Source organism: Carassius carassius, chromosome 42 (genome assembly GCF_963082965.1).
Source record: "Carassius carassius chromosome 42, fCarCar2.1, whole genome shotgun sequence".
NCBI lineage: Eukaryota > Metazoa > Chordata > Actinopteri > Cypriniformes > Cyprinidae > Carassius > Carassius carassius.
This window is the reverse complement of record NC_081796.1, coordinates 24902761-24922137: the sequence shown is the minus strand read 5'-3', so window position 1 is coordinate 24922137 and position 19377 is coordinate 24902761. Positions and strand designations below refer to the sequence as shown.

General features: G+C 34.5%; 1 protein-coding gene across 1 annotated transcript; it reads right to left on the bottom strand.

Moving 5' to 3' along the window:
• Nucleotides 1-44: 44 nt before the first annotated feature.
• On the bottom strand, nucleotides 45-18687 carry LOC132123854 (rhomboid-related protein 1-like). Its single transcript, XM_059534546.1, has 9 exons — nucleotides 18613-18687; nucleotides 15636-16264; nucleotides 10528-10686; nucleotides 6780-7004; nucleotides 5739-5887; nucleotides 4949-5061; nucleotides 2086-2186; nucleotides 1335-1395; nucleotides 45-688 (listed from the first exon to the last, which is right to left on the bottom strand). The coding sequence occupies exons 2-9, from the start codon at nucleotides 15672-15674 to the stop codon at nucleotides 417-419; spliced, it is 1119 nt and encodes a 372-aa protein (XP_059390529.1). The 5' UTR covers nucleotides 15675-16264; nucleotides 18613-18687; the 3' UTR covers nucleotides 45-416.
• Between the last annotated feature and the right edge of the window lie 690 nt (nucleotides 18688-19377).

The window sequence follows — 19377 nt, the reverse complement described above, 5'->3', positions numbered from 1 at the left end:
TGATTCCTGGTTCAAGTGACGGCGTTCATCTACTACAGATGCTATCGGTAATGAATAACAGGCATAGATGAGGCTGCCAAGTCTAAACAATACAGAAAGTCATCATGAGCGAGCCTCGGGCGGAAATACACAACGAATCTGATGTACATGTGTGTATGTGTGTGTACATGTTTCTAGTTTCTAGGCGGTCTGTTCAAATAAGCACGCCTCCGAGTGTTTGTTAAAAACACCACGGTGTTTATGTTCGCTGCTTCTGTATGGAATGTGAGTACGTGTTATCGTTTCCCACCGCTGAAATCCTTCCTTACGGTTTTTATGTCCGTTTCTCTGCTGCTGGTCGAGCGGAGTAGATTGAGGTCGGACCTGTGTCGGACAGGGGGGCGTGGCTTTTTGGTGCCACCACAGGGGGCATGTCATCAGGGAGGGGGCGGGATCTGTACCCCGAGCAGCTCGTAAGCGAAAATGTTCCAGAAGATGGCGAAGAGGAGGAAGGTGATGAAGGATAAGATGAGGACCCACCAGGAGCACTGTTTATGCAGAGACTCCTCATAGCTCCGCAGGATCAGAAGCCCCATGCTGATGCCCACCACTGCGCCCGACAGATGAGCCATGAAACTGGGCTGCGGTCCGGAGGAGGGGAGGGGTGGGGAGAAACGCAGCCATACGGCACGGCCCACCTCTGAACTCACTGCCAGAGACAGAGATTGGTTTGGAACAGCATACTAGTCTACTACTGCAATGTGCCATTTGTATTTACTATATCTACAATTTTTTATAATTAATTAAACATTAAAAAAAAAAAAGAAAATTTAAATTTTCAAATATTAAAATTTTTAAAATCTATTTTTATCAGGAAAAAGAAGTAAATAAATTTTAAATAAAAATAATAAATGTAAAAAAAAAATTTTTGTTTTAAATATTACAATTTTTAACATCTATTTTGATCAGGTAAAAAAAAATGTCAAAATATAAAATACAATATATAATATAATTTTTTAAATACATTTTAAATAAAAAATTTTTTTTTTCAAATATAAAACATTTTAACATCTATTTTAATCAGGAAAAAAGTAAAAAAAATTACAAAGACAAACACATTGAATTAATAATTGGTAATACATGTAATGAGGTCGAGTAATAATGTAGCATGTAATTGATTGAAATCATTGCATAATGCACATACAGTAGAACACTTAGTAAAAATAGTATACAGTATCTAGTGTATACTCCACAGTCTTATATTCTGAATATAGCAAATGAAAAACGTGTGCTATTGTGAATTCAGCCACAGCCTATTTACTAAAGTATGAGAACTATAATAACTAGTTACTTACTGCAAACAAGTGCAAGAATCATACGTAGCAATTTGTATGGACACTTCATACCGGCCCAGTTCTGAAACACAAACATATACATGTTAAACGCATAATGAAGACTTTTACAAAGTCGGCATAATGAAAATTTACTATTTTGTTTATTTTGTAAATGCGTGATTTTACTGTGAACTACTCATCCATGCATGCATTTCATTTTTTTATTTTTGCCTTGAAATGTTTAATAAAAAGTAAACATTAAAAAAATAACTCGGGCAGACTTCTTTCTGGATATGTATGCTGGATTTCTGATTTAAAAGCTAAAATGTAAAGCTAATGTGAAATGCCTTCAGTGTTGTTATTGTTAACTAAAACTGTAAATAAAATAATAAAATAAAATAGAATATTGAATGAAACTTAAACTTAGATCTGAAATTTCTAAAACTGAAATAAAAATAAATTAAAGCTATAGAAAAATATTAATAAAAAATAATCATAAAAAGGCATGTAAAATTACTAAACTTAAAATCCATCTCTTTAAAGGTGTATGAGGGAAGAGACGCTGAGTTGAGTCGCATCCATCAGCACACAGCAGATGCTGAAGAGACTTTCTGACTCTCCGAGGTCTGTGTGCGAGTGATTAGAAACTCTTTGATCTTTAGGGAAGCCGAAAGTACAAAGCATCCCGAGACATTCATCATTCTGCGTTTCTCTATTCTCTATTTCATTCATTCTGACAGAAGTCACCATGGCAGCAGTTAGTTTTGGTTACCATTACAACGTTGGCGAGATGTGCTGAGCAGAGCGCATAGACCCCGCCGGACCCACCCACCACCGGAGCACGCATATCTGTGATGGACACCGTCAGAGAACCTGAGGAGACACGCAAAGACACGCGCTTAAGACAGAGAGTGGGACTGTTTGATATAGCTTGTCCTGCAAAAGCCCCGCCCACAAGTAGTGACTCCATGCAGAATTATGACATCATGTGAATCGATACATTCGAATTTCTAGCATGTGATACATTGTTTCCTGAAAATCTCATTCTGTGTAAAGACCTTTGTGTAAAATTAAAAAGCATGTTTGTTGATTTCAGAAAGCATCTATTGAGTAAAACTGCTCTTGGTAATAATTTAATAAAATCCAAAAAAAAAAATTCAATAATATAAAAAATATGAAATGTAATTTTTTCTGAATAAAAAAAGTAATAAAATAAATGTAATCAAATTTCAATTTTACCGGTATTATTATGTTTAATTTAATACATTATTTAATCAATTTAATTTTATTTAATGCAGGTACCGTAATATTGCAAAAGAGGTGTTTCAATTCTACTAAATTTTGATTTGCATTACAATATGCATTTAATTACATATAAAAGTTGTGGCAGTCATGTTTAGAGAAGAGGACTTGTAAAAATCACAGAATTTACATACAGCTCAGGAGCCATGTGTTTTTTTTAAATGTAATACTAAAAATATATACATTAAAATGACATGTGGAATATATGTGCATATATAAACCCCTCCTGACCTGTATTTCTGTATTCCCATTTAAGGAATATAATAAAGGTAATTAATATTTGTCATGTAATCACAGGATGCAGAGCTGCTCTGTGCTGCAGTCTATGCATGTAGTATAGATATTGCTTCCATTATGTCAGGGTACTCTGAGTGGTTAGTAGGACATTGCTATGTGTTCGCTAATGTTTTCTTGGTAGTCCCTAACTGGACTTTAATTTATTGCACTTTAAACATTCAAACCAACAGTGGCACAAAACACATCGAGTACAGTTCTAAACCAAAAGCTCATAGGAAAGCGAGCATGCATGCAGTCCAGCAGAAGTGGGTGAGATGACTAATTATTGGCAAATCCTCTGTGTGTGTGACAGATCGTTTATACGGTGTGTTACACACTGAGATGTGCTGCGCTCAGCACTCTTACTCCACCACCTTCATCATTCTGCTCTTTTTTATGTTAGGTTTTCTCAATACTCTTTCCTCTAGCATGCCTCCACCCTCTCACTCTATTTCTCACGTTTTCCTCATCTTTCCATTTTTCTCACATATAGTCCCTATAACTCTGCTCATTTTCTCTTATCCGTTCTTGCATGCTCTATTCTCTCCTTCCTTTCATTTCCATCTCACGTTCTGTCCTCAGCATGGATGCTTGCTCTTATAATATGCCAAAACACTGACGTTGCAACATGTGTATCGGTGTATGTAGTATGTTTTGAGTAAATATGAAGTGTTTAATTCACTTCTGTACATGTCAATTGCAAAAGTTAAGCTGTTTGTACATCACGCCTATTTGATTCTGTTCTTGGACTGAAGGGCCACGTCCTGCAGGGTTTTGCATGAACTCTTATTAAACAGACCTGAATCAGCTAATCAAGGACTTCAGGATTATTTAATAATTACAGGCAAGCGTGTTTGATTAAGCTCTGAATTCTGCAAAATGTAGTTCAAATTTAACTGCACTGTATATCACCAGTATAACTCTTATTTTACACACACAGAATGTAGGGAAATGGCATGAAAATAATAAACTTAAATATATATATATATATATATATATATATATATATATATATATATATATATATATATATATACACACACACACACACACACACACACATATATATTTTACTTATCATAAATATATTATATATATATACATATATATATATATATATATATATATATATATATATATATATATATATATATATATACGCATATATATATAAATATATATGTATATATACATTACAGATTTTACATACCGGTCAGGCGGAATTACTTAATTTATTATTATTGATTTTATTTTTAATAAAATTTCCACAATTAACCAATTAAAATAACACATATATATAGTATAATAATTTTTATAAATGAAAATAATAAATAAATAAATATAAAATAATAAATTAATAAATAAACCATTAACGAAACCATTTTAACTGAATAAGAATTGTACTTATTGAATGTATATTTAAAAAAAATATGTAACAATTTTTTTAATTATTTAAGAAACTTACATTCAGGTCAGAATGATGTTTAGATTTGTATTTGTATTTTTATTTATGTTTGTTATTGTTAAATATTTTTATGTTTAGTTTAGATTTTTGTTAAATTAGTGAGAAATTAAAGTTAATAAAAATACATTTAATTTAATAAGGATTTATATATATATATATATATATATATATATATATATATATATATATATATATATATATATATATATATATATATATACACATACATACATACATACTACTATATAAAATCCTTATAAATATTTTAGACTGAGTAAATCTCTTATGGACGTGGCCCTCTAGGAATGGAATAGCCCTGATATTGGACAGGATATATATTATAGGTTTTATAATAAAAAAAAAAAGAGCAAGATAAATAGCATTAAAATGTAAATGTATTCTATTAAACAATACATGGGCACCACGTTGTGTGTATGTGATGAGAGAGAGATGGGGTGTGTGTGTGTGTGTGAATAATTCAGAGATTATTGATTAGGTCTTTGGCCTCTGGTGACATGTCCATCATAAATATGAGCACATTCTACTGATGAACGAGTCCCAGTGCAAGGACGGCCAGACGTATCGAACTCACCAGCGATGACTCCTGTCATATACAGCAGACTGATCCTCAGGATCCCATGAACCATCTCCAGAGGAACTCCAATCATCAGCTGGAGAAGAGCATTGAAACCCAACTGCTCTAACCTACACACACACACATTCACATCCAGTGTGTAAAACAACAGCTGCACGGCTAAAGTTAGACAGAGCAACACTATGAAATTCTCATCAGCCTTGGAACAAAGTCAAACTTTTGTCTCTCATCTTAAAAGAGCCTAGTCTTGCTCAAACTCTTACAAAAATACAGCATAAACCTGTTGAGTAATGAATGCTCTATAACATGTTGCCTGCATTAAAGTGCATTTAAAGTCAACATGGATGTGAATGGAGTTCACAACCCCTTTTACTTTTGTATTGTAGACGGGACTTAATTTTATCCATTAGGAATTGATTGCACAGAGAAAAGCATCCCAGTATGACAGATGATTGAAGGTGAGGGGCTGAAAAATGGTTTTGGTGACATCAGTTGATAAGCAAAGCCATGTCAGAGGTGGAGTATTTTATTGCATTTTGATAAAGAATTTGATGAAGACCAAATGTTTCTTTCAAATATATGACTCATGCTCAATAAGGCCAGGAAAATGCATGAAGAAATAAGTTCGCATTTGACATTAAAGCTTGTGAAACTCATGTAGGCACAAGGTTTATTCGAAGAACAGTTGCTAGTTGCATATTTAACCAAGTGCACTACAGCTGATGCTCACTTATTTAGAACAGGAGATCTAAACAAGAGTTTAGGAGGAGCTTGTTTAAGTTCTCACCCAACATGCATGAACATATAGCTGAAGAACCTCCAGATTTGTGCACGGTGTCCGGGATGATACACCAGCGGGCTCTTCATGAAATCCGGCTGGTAGGTTTGCAACACCCATTTATTGAGCATCACGCCGTAACACATAAACACTATGATCTGGAACACACACACAAACACAGTCTTAACCCTGTAAAGCCTGACATATCAAGCAAAAGTCAGGGACATCTAATGGAAAAGTTTTTTTTTTTTAAACTTTAGACAAAATAAGCAAGAAAGAAGTCTGCATGCGTGGTTTTTGCTGAGAATCATAACTGATACATCAGGCTTTTATGGCTCACATAGCAAGATATAGTGAAGATATGGATCTCACCTCAATTTTAGAGGCCCAAACTGAGCAAAAATATACAGTTTGGTGTGATGCTGATATTTATTTTGCCAGAAAGATGATATTCTGTTACTTGTAATGTAAATCAATGAATTCTTTGTTATCGTATAGCAGACTATTACAGTAAATGCGTTTAAATATCAGTTGTCACTCTTAATCTCAAAATAATGTTTTAAGATTATACTTTAAAGCTTAGTTTTATGATCAAATCTAAGTTTAAAACATAAAATGCAATGCAGTACAATAACTGAGAGATAAATAAACAAATAAACGTTCCTCAAAAGCCTGACGGATCATATTAGATACTCACATTTTAACATGATTTTTCATAAATCATGTCTAGATATTTAAGTTGCTTCAGTTCTAAGTGTTAATAACTAACAATATAAAAGTTATTCTTGTTTACAGCAAAAAGACATTCTACAAGTTTTATTCTACAAGTTTTAGTTGTTAAGTAATAGATTTTGTGCAACAGGTTTTTTTTAGCAACGTTTTGATTATATTGATTATTTAGAGGTCTTAGAAATGTGTGTATCTAATATACAGTATGCTTTTTAGGGTTATAAAAACAACCAAAAGTTTCTGGTCTTTTAAGGATTATAGAACCAATAGCACTGATCTGAAGAACCCATAAAGCCCCATACAGAGCTCAGTGAGCTGTACCTGTACAATGGTAAGGATGGCCATGAAGACGGGAGGAGGGCAGAGTTTGCTCTGATGGAAGTACCATCTGCGGTCCGTCTCACATGGTAGGATCTCATAGGCCACGTAGCGCACGAAGCGCTTGTACACGCCCAGCCCCGTCTCATCCAATAGGATCTCTCGCTGCAGAGTGCGACGCCCATTTGCAATGGCTCGGCGGAAACTACTGGAACGTTTACTGTTCAGCTGAGAGAGAGAGGGAGAGAGAGAGAGAGAGAGAGAGAGGGAGAGAGAGAGAGAGGGAGAGAGGGGGGGGGGGGGAGAGAGAGAGATGTACATCTCATTAGCTGCTGATACACTGAGAAGTTGTTTAATTTAACATAAGTGACCCTGGACCACAAAACCAGTCTTAAGTGTCAAATTTTCGAAATTAAAAGCTGAATAAATAATCTTTCCTTTGATGTATGGTTTATTAGGATCTGAAAATATTTGCCTGAGATACAACTATTTGAAAATCTGGAATCTGAGGGTGCAAAAAAATCTAAATACTAAGAAAATCACCTTTAAATTTGTCCAAATGAATTCTTAGCAATGCATATTACTAATCATAAATTAAGTTTTTATATATTTACGGTAGGAAATTTGCTAAATATCTTCATGGAACATGATCTTTACTTAATATCCTAAGGATTTTTGGCATAAAAGAAAAAACGATAATTTTGACCCATACAATGTATTTTTTGGCTATTGCTACAAATATATCCCAGAGACTCAAGACTGCTATTGTGTGCTCCAGGGTCATGTATGAACATCTGTGTTTCATGACCTTTTAACAGTTCATAACCATCCATGTATCATTAAATGATGATGATGTTTATACACCAACAAACTCTGATCCACAATAACCTGCTCAGTACAAAACTATTAACACAAATGCATTAGCAGTAGACCACACGCTGATTTACAGTTCATCAATGTGGCATTCCCAGCAAAAATATAAGAATATAAGTGAAATGACCTGAAACGAGCTGCCACTTATGTTCAAGAGCGATATAATGCAATTAATGTCAAGCATGCAAAACATGCACATAATGCACAGTCTCACTTTAAATATCTTTGTTAAGACTTAGAGTTTATAATAGATGTTTGCTATGAAGGTTATGAATTTAGTTTGTTTTATATTTATATTTTTCATTCCTGTTGAAAAAATAAGATGCGACTTTAAATCAATGCAACATTTCTTTTCAATAATGTGATTTCTGAGCCTTTTTTTCCTGAAAAATATGGTAGATGTGCGCAGTGTTAAAGACAAAACAGAACACTAAAATAATGCAATGAACTATGTAGCATAAAATGTACTGTAATGCACAAAACTAACAACAAAAGAAGAAATATATTTTTTTAATAATACATCAAATGTAATAAATTGCACCAGTACTTCTCGAAACTCATTTACATAAAGTATAAGGTGGCAAATAAAATATTTTCTATAATAATATATTTATATTATATAATGATATAAATGCAATTAATTTTAATATAAATATTAATATAATTAATAAATATTATTTTCATTTCATTTATTTTTTTTTTATTCTCTTTTCATGGTAATGCAACACAAAATGCCACAACAACAATCCACACAAACACAACAAAAATACATTCCATGACAAGAAGAACAGGAGTAGGATGAAGAAAAAGAATCTTATAAACTCCTACCCCATTCTTATAATAAGAAAGTTACAAATTAGATGGCCTAACCGACATGAAGAAAAATAAAAAATAAATAACAACGAAAAAAAAAAAAAAAAAAAAAAAATGAAAAATAACGCAGACCAGATGTAATCTACTTTCATTTTTAACAATTTTCCTTAATTTTTTGTGTTTGTTTTACTATTAATTCTGCTTACACAACACTAAACGAACACAAACAACATTAATGCAATAATGACAACTCTGGCATCAAAGACAATGACGAGACCATAATCATTCATATTATAGTTTTAAGAATTTTCACCATCATCTTTATACAAGTTCAGTATCTTCTCTTTATACTTATATTTAAATCGAACTATATTTGAACAACATTTTAAATCATTCTCTAAACAATTCCATCTTTTCACACCAGAAATTGAAACACACATTTGTTTGAGGGTATTTCCAGCAAAAGGTTGTTTAAAATCATTATTTCTTCTACTTGTCTCACTATTTATAGTAAAAACAAAATACCATACTAATTTAAAACAAACACATACCATTTTTTATCATTTCAAATTATAATTTGTAATTGTTAATATTTAATTAATGAATTATTATTATAATATTTTTATAGCTAAAACATTGTTTCACCAAAAACTATGACATGTAATGTTTTTTAAATATATAATTTTCATCGTAAATGAAACGATAACTCGCAGTTAATTATTTAACTTTAGTGTTTTAAAATGAATTAACATTCTTTAGTGTATTTGCGTGTGGTTTGTGTACAGTATATAAGACACTTTAACAGACCTCATAATATTCACACACACACACACACACACACACACACAATCCCAGACATAGGCCAGTTAAATACTGTGATTTTCTTACAGATTACTCAATGTATGCAGGATTTCTCACACTCCCTTCTTTCTTTTAACTGTTTCCTCCATCTCCCTCATGCCCCAGATTTACACTTCACCCAAATCCTTTTAAATTCATATCTTTCTCTCCGCCTTTGCCTGAGTCTCTCTTCCTGTAGAACATGGTTTGAAATCATCGTGTGTCTTGAATTCCAGTCACATAAAGTGTACAGCATCTGTGTGTGTGCATCAGGGTTTGATTACATGAGGCTTTTATCACATCTCTGAATGAGTCTAGCTAGAACAGAGCACCGCAGTCGTGTGTGTGTGTGTGTGTGTGTATTAAAAGAGCCTGCGGCAAAATTGATTCAACTGTCTGTGCCAGAGTGAAAACACTTAGGCTCCCTCGTATCAAGTGTGAGAGAGTGAAGAAGGTCCTGAGAGGAACACGGCTGGATTTGTAAAGAAAGCACGTGGAGGTTTAGAAATGACAGAACTAAGAGCGGCAGCTTTTCATTCGTGAACACACACACACACACACACACACACACACACACTACCAGCATTCATCTGCTCCAGGTCTCACAGAAATAACATGACAATCAAATGTCACACTCAGTATTTGTGCACCAAGGGATCGAAACGGTTGCATGCACACAATCACACAAAATAACATTATAACAGTATAACACTACATCTATTGTTATTTCCATTTTCAATAAATCCAGTTGTTCCATTTGAAAATATTTAAATAGAAAACAGTTCTATTAAATTGAAATAATGTCATATTATTATTGTGTTTGCTGTATTTCTGATTAAATACAGGCAGCCTTTGCGAAAATAAGAACAAAATCTTACTACTGAACCTTAACTTTGGAGTGTAGCTCAGACTCGAGTATATTTGTGACTATTGCATGACTCCAAATGAACGCAAACCATCTCAGATCTCATATTCATATAAATTCATATACATTTGGGCATTACAGGTTTCACGCAGCTACACTGGGATGCAGTTAAAGCACATATTGACACATATGTAACTAGCACTGAAGTCTTGTAACTAGTGACATGAGTAGTCAGCACACACTTAACACTTTGTTTAGAGGTAGATGTAAGTGACTAGTTTGTGCAATCTTCCTGAAAAGTGCTAATGTTTTCAGCATTGTAACTGAGTTTTTCAGTGGAGGTGAATGCATGCAGCTCACCAGTTCTATGAGCTCCTGGTAGCAGACGTCTCCGTGTTCGTTGCTCTGGACCAGCGCCAGCAGCATCTCCAGTTTACTGGGGTCCAGCTGTAACTCATGGTGCTCCGCTAGACTGGTGAAGTTCTCCACTGCTATAAAACCAGTCTGCTCTGGGTCCAGCTGAACACCAACAGAAGGAGAGAACCAGCCAGTCTTCAGAGTAAATGGATTCAAGTACAGTAAACATTATGTAAAAACATGCATTTATTACACACACAGCACACAAAATAAATGCAACATGCTACATGTGCTTTGCATTTACTTGTATATTTGTTCTACAAACACAAAAACTTTTTGCTGTACATGAGTGAATCTGTTCTACAACAGAATAACAGCAAGATATCTTTATAGTAAGCCTACATCAAGCTGTTTGAGCCAGAAAAAAAACATTTTCCATGATATGACTCTAATAACATGGACACGCACGCGGATAGTTCAAGCAACGGTGTTGTGACTCAAACATAGTCATTCTGCACAATTCAGCTGTCTGCCACACACACACACACACACACACACACACACACACACACACACACACACACAAGGGAACGAGATAGGGAGGAAGGAAATTAAAAGAAAGAAAGCAATCTAGGAAATTAAATGAAAGGGTAGGAAGAAAAGGAAATAAGGAAGGAAGGAAAGAAAATTAGAGGAAAAGAAAAGATACTGAAGGAAGGAAAAATGAAATAAAGGAAGGGAAATGAGCAGAAATTATAGGAAAGGGAAGGAAGAAAGAATAGTGTAAATAAGGAAAGAATGAAAGGAGAGGGAAGGAAGAACAAGGTGTAAAGATGTGAGAAACAAATTGGGAAAGAAATTAGGAAATGAGAGGAAATTAGAGGAAAGGAATGGGGAGGAAGAAAAGCCAGAAGGAAGGAAAAAAATGGAAATTAAATGAAGGGAATCAGAGGGAAGAAAAAGACAGAAAGAAAATGATGGAAGGAAGGAAGAGAGGGAGGGGAAATCAGAAGTAATAAAAGAAAGGAAAGTAAGAAGAACAGGAAAGGAGATGAAAGGATGGAAAGCATGACTGCAAGAAAGAAAGAAAGAAAGAAAGAAGCACATACAAACTACTAAAGGCCTGTAATGATGCAGAAATAGACTGGAGGAAGAGGAAGAGGAACGGGTGAACGCAAGAGCTCTGTGTAATGAGCGGAGGATGAAGGATGGAGGGATGAGAGCAGCACACACATGTGGAGAGAAGGATGGAAGTGAAAGAATCAGTCAGTGAAGAAGATTCAACACAGAGGAGAGCTGCTGCTGTGTCACCATGATTACAAATGATCAGCGTGACACCTCGAGAAAGACTGACCCTGTGTGTGTGTGTGTGTGTGTGTGTACTTCTGTCACCTTGCACCACATGATCATGTACACAAATCACCAGACACGGCGTTATCATCGAAGAGTTTCTCATTCCAGCTGTTTAGTCTGTGTGTGTGTGTCAGTCTGAATGCAGCTGATGGGCTGTTCATTGATTACACGAGCAGGAACAAAGCTGTTTCCCTGCGATGCTAAAGTGTGCTGAAAAAAGAGCCTTACTGCTGCCATGGTCTCTGAAAATACACACCATACTGTATGTCTGAGCCCGAAAACATCTGAGCAATGATATGGTGTTAGAAGTCAAATGTGTCAGCTTTCACATCACAAATGACCTTTACATGGCAAACCTTTCAAGCAGCACTGGAGAAGTACAGTGGTACAATGATGGTCTCAGAGTACTTTGATAAATATCAAGGTATTTTAATAGCATCCAATGATTCATACACACAACTTTGAAAGTTTAGGGCTGGTAAGATTTATTTTTTTAATGTTTTTGAGTCTTATTCTCATGAAAGCTGCATTTATTTGATCTTAAAGCTGTATTTTCTGCAGTGTCACTCCAGTCTTCAGTGTCACATGATCTTCAGAAATCATTCTGATATGATGATTTGCTGCTCAAGAAACATTTCTGTTTTTTCAATGTAATACGATTCTCTAGGAGAACAGTGATCATCTGAAACAGGAATCTTTTGTAATGTTATATACGTCTTTTCTGTCACTTTTGATCAATGCAATGCATTCTTTCTTTGTGCAAACGTTGCGGTCAAGATGATATAGTTTTGTGGGTTTTCGGTGCTATGCTGCTGCTTAAAATACTGATGTGTTTTTCACCTAGTTATTTTATTTAGTACTATTAATAAAAATAGAAAAACTAATTAAATCACACATATTTTCTGAAACTAATCCCAATTAACCATTATTAATTCCACCTAACATTTAGGTTTTTTAAAAATACTTTTATATTGCGATCTTCAAATTAAAAAGTTAAAGTAAAAGTTACATAAAGACAGTATAATTGTAATGTTTTTTTTTTTCATGTTAGCTAACAGGTGTGTAGTACAGGAACTATTTTCCATACAAACATGCACAGAAATACCAAAAGACACAAAGAAATATCATCTGATGTTATTCTGAAGCTAAATATGGCATTAATTACAATGCATTAATTATAATGATGACTGATGTTTATTTGAAATGAAATTAAAACTGATTATGTTCTGTAATTGTTTTCCATTAATAATAAACAACAAATAGAATTAAATATTTTAAAAAAGGGTGGCTTTCATATATATATATAATGCTTTAATTGCTCATTTAATCCTCAGAAGAAAAATAACACTGATATGATAGTTCTTGTTATCAGAAAGAAAAGAAAGTATCTATTTTCTAGATATGGTTTAAATCCCAGGTCTTGCGGATTTTCAAAGTTTAATATTTAAAATTAGTGATTCAAACCAGTGCTGTTTTGGCATTATTAATATACTTTTATAGTTTTTTATAGTTTTGTTAATGTTTGATGTTTATAACTTTGAAAACCCTGAACAAACCTTTAACACTGACTATAAGAAATAGCGATCCTTAATTTCACAAGAGCCAATAAGTAAACTAAACAGCTGGTGACACTGGGTAATTCTGTCATTTAGAACTGTCTTCCATTAATTCAGTTTATCACACAGAGCATTGAACATGTGTGTGTGTGTGTGTGTGTGTGTGTGTGTGTTTGCACAGGTGAACTGTGTGCGTGTGCATTAGAGCCAGAAATAGTCCGAGCTCAGCACTGCTTCCTACAGCAGAAAAAAAATCATAATAAACTGAAAGGTTAAGCATCTTGCCTTTACACACTGCAGCACATTCACACCATATGTACACTAACACACACACACACACACACACACCCACACAACACAACAAAACCATCAGGCATCGCTTCCGTCTGACGACACACTTACTGTAAAAAATATGAAACTGGAAAACATATGAAACACACACACAAACACTCAACCGATGACTCAGATAAATAATCAGTCGAAAACACTGAAGTATTAAATAACAACACTAACCATCTATAAACCGAGTCCAGAAGGCGTGACCTTCATTAAAGCATTTTTTAATCTGAATTTTGTGTCTGCGGAGCCACTTTTGCTTCAAGAATGAAACTAATTAGCATATAGGCATGCATATGTATTCAAACCAAGCAGTTGTAGAACCAGAGCATCTCAATGTTAACGCCTCCTTGAAATGTAGCTGTTCAAACAGCACTGAAAAAGTTCTCACTGACCACCTTTTGTTTTCTACTTCTGTACGTAGAGAGTACGAGTCAGACTGACGGTATAAATAAGTCACGCTTTTGCAGTGTTTGCACACAAACCTGCCAGCTGTAGAAGAAAAAACTAAACAATTTGCTATAAACATTTCATGACTAAACATATTTTGGTATTTCTTGGTGTCTGTTGCTTTCACCTTATCTCTTGAAGCGCGCAGCTCATTTCTGATCAATGATGACTTCTTTCGAGTATTTTGAGTGTCTCTTACCAGTGTTTTGAGATTTTCCTGTTTCCAGTCATCCAGCAGTTTGACTGGAGGTTTGTGAATGAAGCAACTCAGAAACAATTGGTGTTGTTAAAATTACAATTGAAGCTGAACTGAAATATCCATATTAAAATTACTCATGAAGCTGAATTGAACTGAACAGAATTGAGCTTAACTGAAATGAAATAAGCTGTATTTAACCATTGAATTTATCTATATACTCAACAGCATGTTTAACTGAACTGATCTTAATAGAATCAAATTGATCTGAACTGAACAGTCTTTACTGTTAAAAGTGGAAACAAGTAAACCTGACTTAAGTGAACTGAATTGAATTCATCTGATCTGAAACTGAATTGAGGCCACAAACACCCAAAAGGCTGCATTGCTACTTTCTTGGATTTTACATCTACCATTCACTGTTAAAAGAGGAAAATATATGATATTGAAATATAAACACAACTGTTCAAAAGTTTGAGGTCATTAAGATTTTTTAGAAATTAATTAATTAAATAAATTAATACATGTATTCTGCAAGGATGCAATAAATTGATCAAAAGTGACAGTAACCATATTTTAAATCACAAGTTACAGAAGACTTCTATTTCAAATAAATGATGTTCTTTTAACTTTCTATTAATCAAACCAAATTTACATGAATATATTAAGCAGCACAAAAACTGATAATAATCAGAAATGTTTGAGCAGCAAATCATCATATCAGAATGATTTCTGAAGATCACGTGACACTGAAGACTGGAGGAATGATGCTGAAAATACACCATTTTAAAATATATTAACATAGAAAACCATTTAAATTGAAATAATATTTCACAATATTCCTGATTTTTTTTTTAATCAAATAAATGCAGCCTTGCTAAGCAAAAAAATACTTTGTTCAAAAACAACCTTTTAAACATTGCTGCCTGTTTAAATATGATGTATGGTAATAAAATGCATGTAAGTGTATATATCCACATATTTCCATATATTAGCATACACTACCAGGCATGTGTTGAGCACCAGTGCAGAGTGCACAACTACTACAGCCACAGGCTGAACATCAGCACCTCTCAAACACACACACACACACACACCAGTACTCATTCACTCTGACTGTCCATCTTGCTCTATATCAGCCCTGACACACACACACACACACACACTAGTCGATGCACAGGAGGATGCAGTAACGATAGCAACCTGCTGCTGCTGCTTACCTGCTCTTGTATGAGCTGAAACAGAGAGCTTCTATCCATATACTGGCCCCTGGTGCGCACACAGCCACAAAAAGAAGGACATAGGGGGAAATGGCACGCAGAGACACGCACACACACACACGCCAGCGGTCCGTCCGTCCGTCTGCGTGGCACACCTCCCCAACGGGGAGAGGGACCCCTCGCAGGCGCGCTAGTGAAGGCCAGAAGTGTATCCGCAGGACGTCCTCCAGCGAGGGAAGACAGCAGAGCCTTCAGTCCAGGATTTGGATGATTCCAGCTGGGTAAAAATCAAAAGTCCCACTTGCCGTCCAGAATCCACAGACCCTTATGGCACTTTCACACCCGCTTCTGTCCAACTCAAAATCACCCTTAGCTTGCAGTCGGTCCACTTTCTGTCTCTTTTTCCCTCACCCCGTCTGTCCCTCTCCGCTCGCCCGTCTTGTTAAGCTTGTATCGCCTTTACCACTGCAAATCTCTCCCTCTCGCCCTCTCTCGCCCCTCTGTCCTCCACAAAGACTGTACTACCTGAATACCAATGAAAGAGGGGAAGGAGGCAGCAGTCTGCAGCCAATAAGAAGCGAGGGGGGCGTGTCCAAAGAGCTGCAGCTCTCCATCTACCCTGCAGGAGTCTTAAAGAGAGAATAAACACACAACCACACATTCACTGCAGTGCACACACACACACACACACACACACACACACACACACAGTACACAGGCGCACTTGGGTTTCATAAATCAGACATTTATCACACGCAGTGGATACTACGGACCCTAAAACACATTCTCGGGTTGTTTAATCACTGGTTGTGCTTGGAATATGCTGATAATCACGTATATCCTGGAAATGACTAATTAATGGAGTCATTTGGCTTAGTTATTGTTTCTGAGGACTGGTTAACTGTGGCAATAAATGTAAAGACGAATCTCTGAAGTACAACATTTCTCTGTGTTATTCACGATATTAATAAATAAAAGTAATATAGTTGATGTTAATGGAAGCAATGTTTTCTGGAACCTTTCAAGAATCATTTTTATGATAAAGGTGATAAAAATGTTTGTGTAAAAAAAGAAAAGTGAAAGAAAAAATCTCAACAGATTTTCACCTGAGGCTAAACAGGCTGTGCAGATGTTCTCAGACACGAGACTGTATGACAATTCACTCTAATTGTTGTTGCTCACATTGATTTTGATTTTAGATATCATTCATTCCCACGAAAAATACAATAATCAAAACATACAAATAATAATCTACACTGTTACTATTATTTTTTGAAGATTAACAAAGATTATAGGAGCATGTTTTACAATAAAATACTGTTTTTTTCCTAATTGTTTGTGAAATTTACTAGCATTTTCTGAGTGAAAACTGTTTCAAAACCAATATTTATTTTTAGTAAATTTCTAATAGATTCTTAAAACATATTTACATCTTATTTACATTTATTCATACATTCTGGCTTTTTTGTACATATGCAAATTACTTTATTTATATCTTTATTTATATTGTTTCAAAGATATTTTTTAAAAAGAATTTGCATTTACCAAAAATGTATTATAAATTTGGAAACTTGTTATCTTGCACATTTAGCAAATTTATTTTTTTGCATGCTATATTTAATATTTTAAGGATTAAATGAACAATCTTTCCATTTTAAAAAAAATATTTCCTTAAACCACACTGTTTACAACATACATTTAAAATATGTTTTTAAATATATATAGTCTGTATATAGTATATATATATTTCAGAAAATACTGTTTTAATACTTAGACTCTACTTTCATGGAGTAGAGATGTTTAATGCTTAGCTTCGGGGTTTGTTCAAATCTCTAAACCCTAATTACGAGCAATGCTGTGATGCAAGCCTTAGCAAACTCCACTAACATTCGTGAAAGATCAAGATACATGGATTGTGCAGATTTTCTTCTTGAACGAAAGTGTTTATGATAACATGCTATAAGTGGTGATGAATTTACAGTTCACATCATGGATATAAAAACAATCCATCATCACTGCCCTCATGCTTATGAACTCCATGACCTTTCTACTCTGGTTAGCATAATATAAGACAGTACTGACATTGATCAATGAGCTGAAAACCCAAGAAATCAGTTTTTCCCAGTCAGCAATCAATATCATTATTCAGTTATGTGTGCAATCATATGTGTGCAAAATAACCAGGTGTTACATTAATAAGGTATCTATGTGGATATTTATTAATTATTTCGTAAGTACACTTATTAAAGAGAAAGAATGCATTTATGATTTTTTTTAAATATCCTATATAATGACTACAGTCTAGTTTATGCACAATAAACGCTGCAGAACAGAGCAGTGCTGCTCTCTACTGGGCAAACATATGTAAGTCATTCTCTACACACTTACACACTACAGTATATGACTCTTAATCCACACTTGCATGCACACACATCTCTCATTTGACATTTTGAAGACTTACAAGTATTAAGTTAATGATATAAAAACATTTACATTTATAATTAGGCTTAAAGAAACAGTGCACCCAAAAATAAAAATCTGCTGAAAATGTATTCACCCTCAGGCCATCCAAATTAGTTGGTTTAAAGTTAAAATGCCTTGACTTGTTTCTTAAAAACACACAGTTTTTTGCTTTACAAGATGTTAACTGATGGACTGGAGTGGTGTGGATTATTGTGATGTTTTTATCATCTGTTTTAGACTCTCATTCTGACGGCACCCATTTCCTGCAGAGGATCTATTGCTGAGACACTGATGCAATGCTACATATCTCTATTCTTATAAAGAAACAAACTCACCTATATCCTGGATTCAATGTCAGCTAATTTTCATTTTGGGTAAACTATCCCTTTAACAAACCTATATAGATAGTATTTTGTGCTTTATGTGCAGTAGCATTGCATATAATGCAAATGACAAAGAAAGCACACAACCATATATCTTTATCTTTAGTCAAGTAAATATGCATAACACATACCGTATTTAACAGGTAGCATGTAAGAGCGACTCCACCTTAAAGTCTGACGTCATGCATAGGTGTAAAAAAAAAAAACCAGTACTCTAGACAGAAAAACCACAAACATGAGAAAAACGTTAATTCCTGCATATTAAATAGCAAAATAAATGATACTGACTTTATGTGGACGTTTTTACTGTTCAGTACACTGGATTAGTGCTGTTACATGAGTAATAAACTTACTAATGAAACACATGCATGTAATTATTTCCTTGAGCAGTTTACATTGTTATTTTCAGCCCTACTGCAATTATGACAATGTATGTGCAACATGGACATTACTCACAATGTCCAGGACAATCAATCTGTTATTCTGTATTTTTCGCATCTCAGCAGCAGCCTAGAATGGAATATGTTATAAAGTAAGTTATTTTCAGTTAAAAATACAAACCTTATGTAACTTTCTTGGTCTCTACATTTGTGAAATTATTGCATTGAAATAATGCATTGCATTGTGTGCCCACAAACTACTTTCTATAGTGTTAATATAGTTAGAAATATTTCCGAACCCCACTTTCAGAAAGAAAGGTACAAAACCTGTCACTAGGGCAGCACCTTTTTACCTTGTTTACCTCTAAAGGGTACATTTTAGTACCTTAAAGTGCATGCTAATACCTAAAGTGTACATTGGTATACATTAGTTCCTTCTGAAAGGGTACTGCCCCAGTGACAGCTTTTGTACCCTTTTTTTTTTTGTAGAGTGCATGATGCCTGATTGGAATTGAA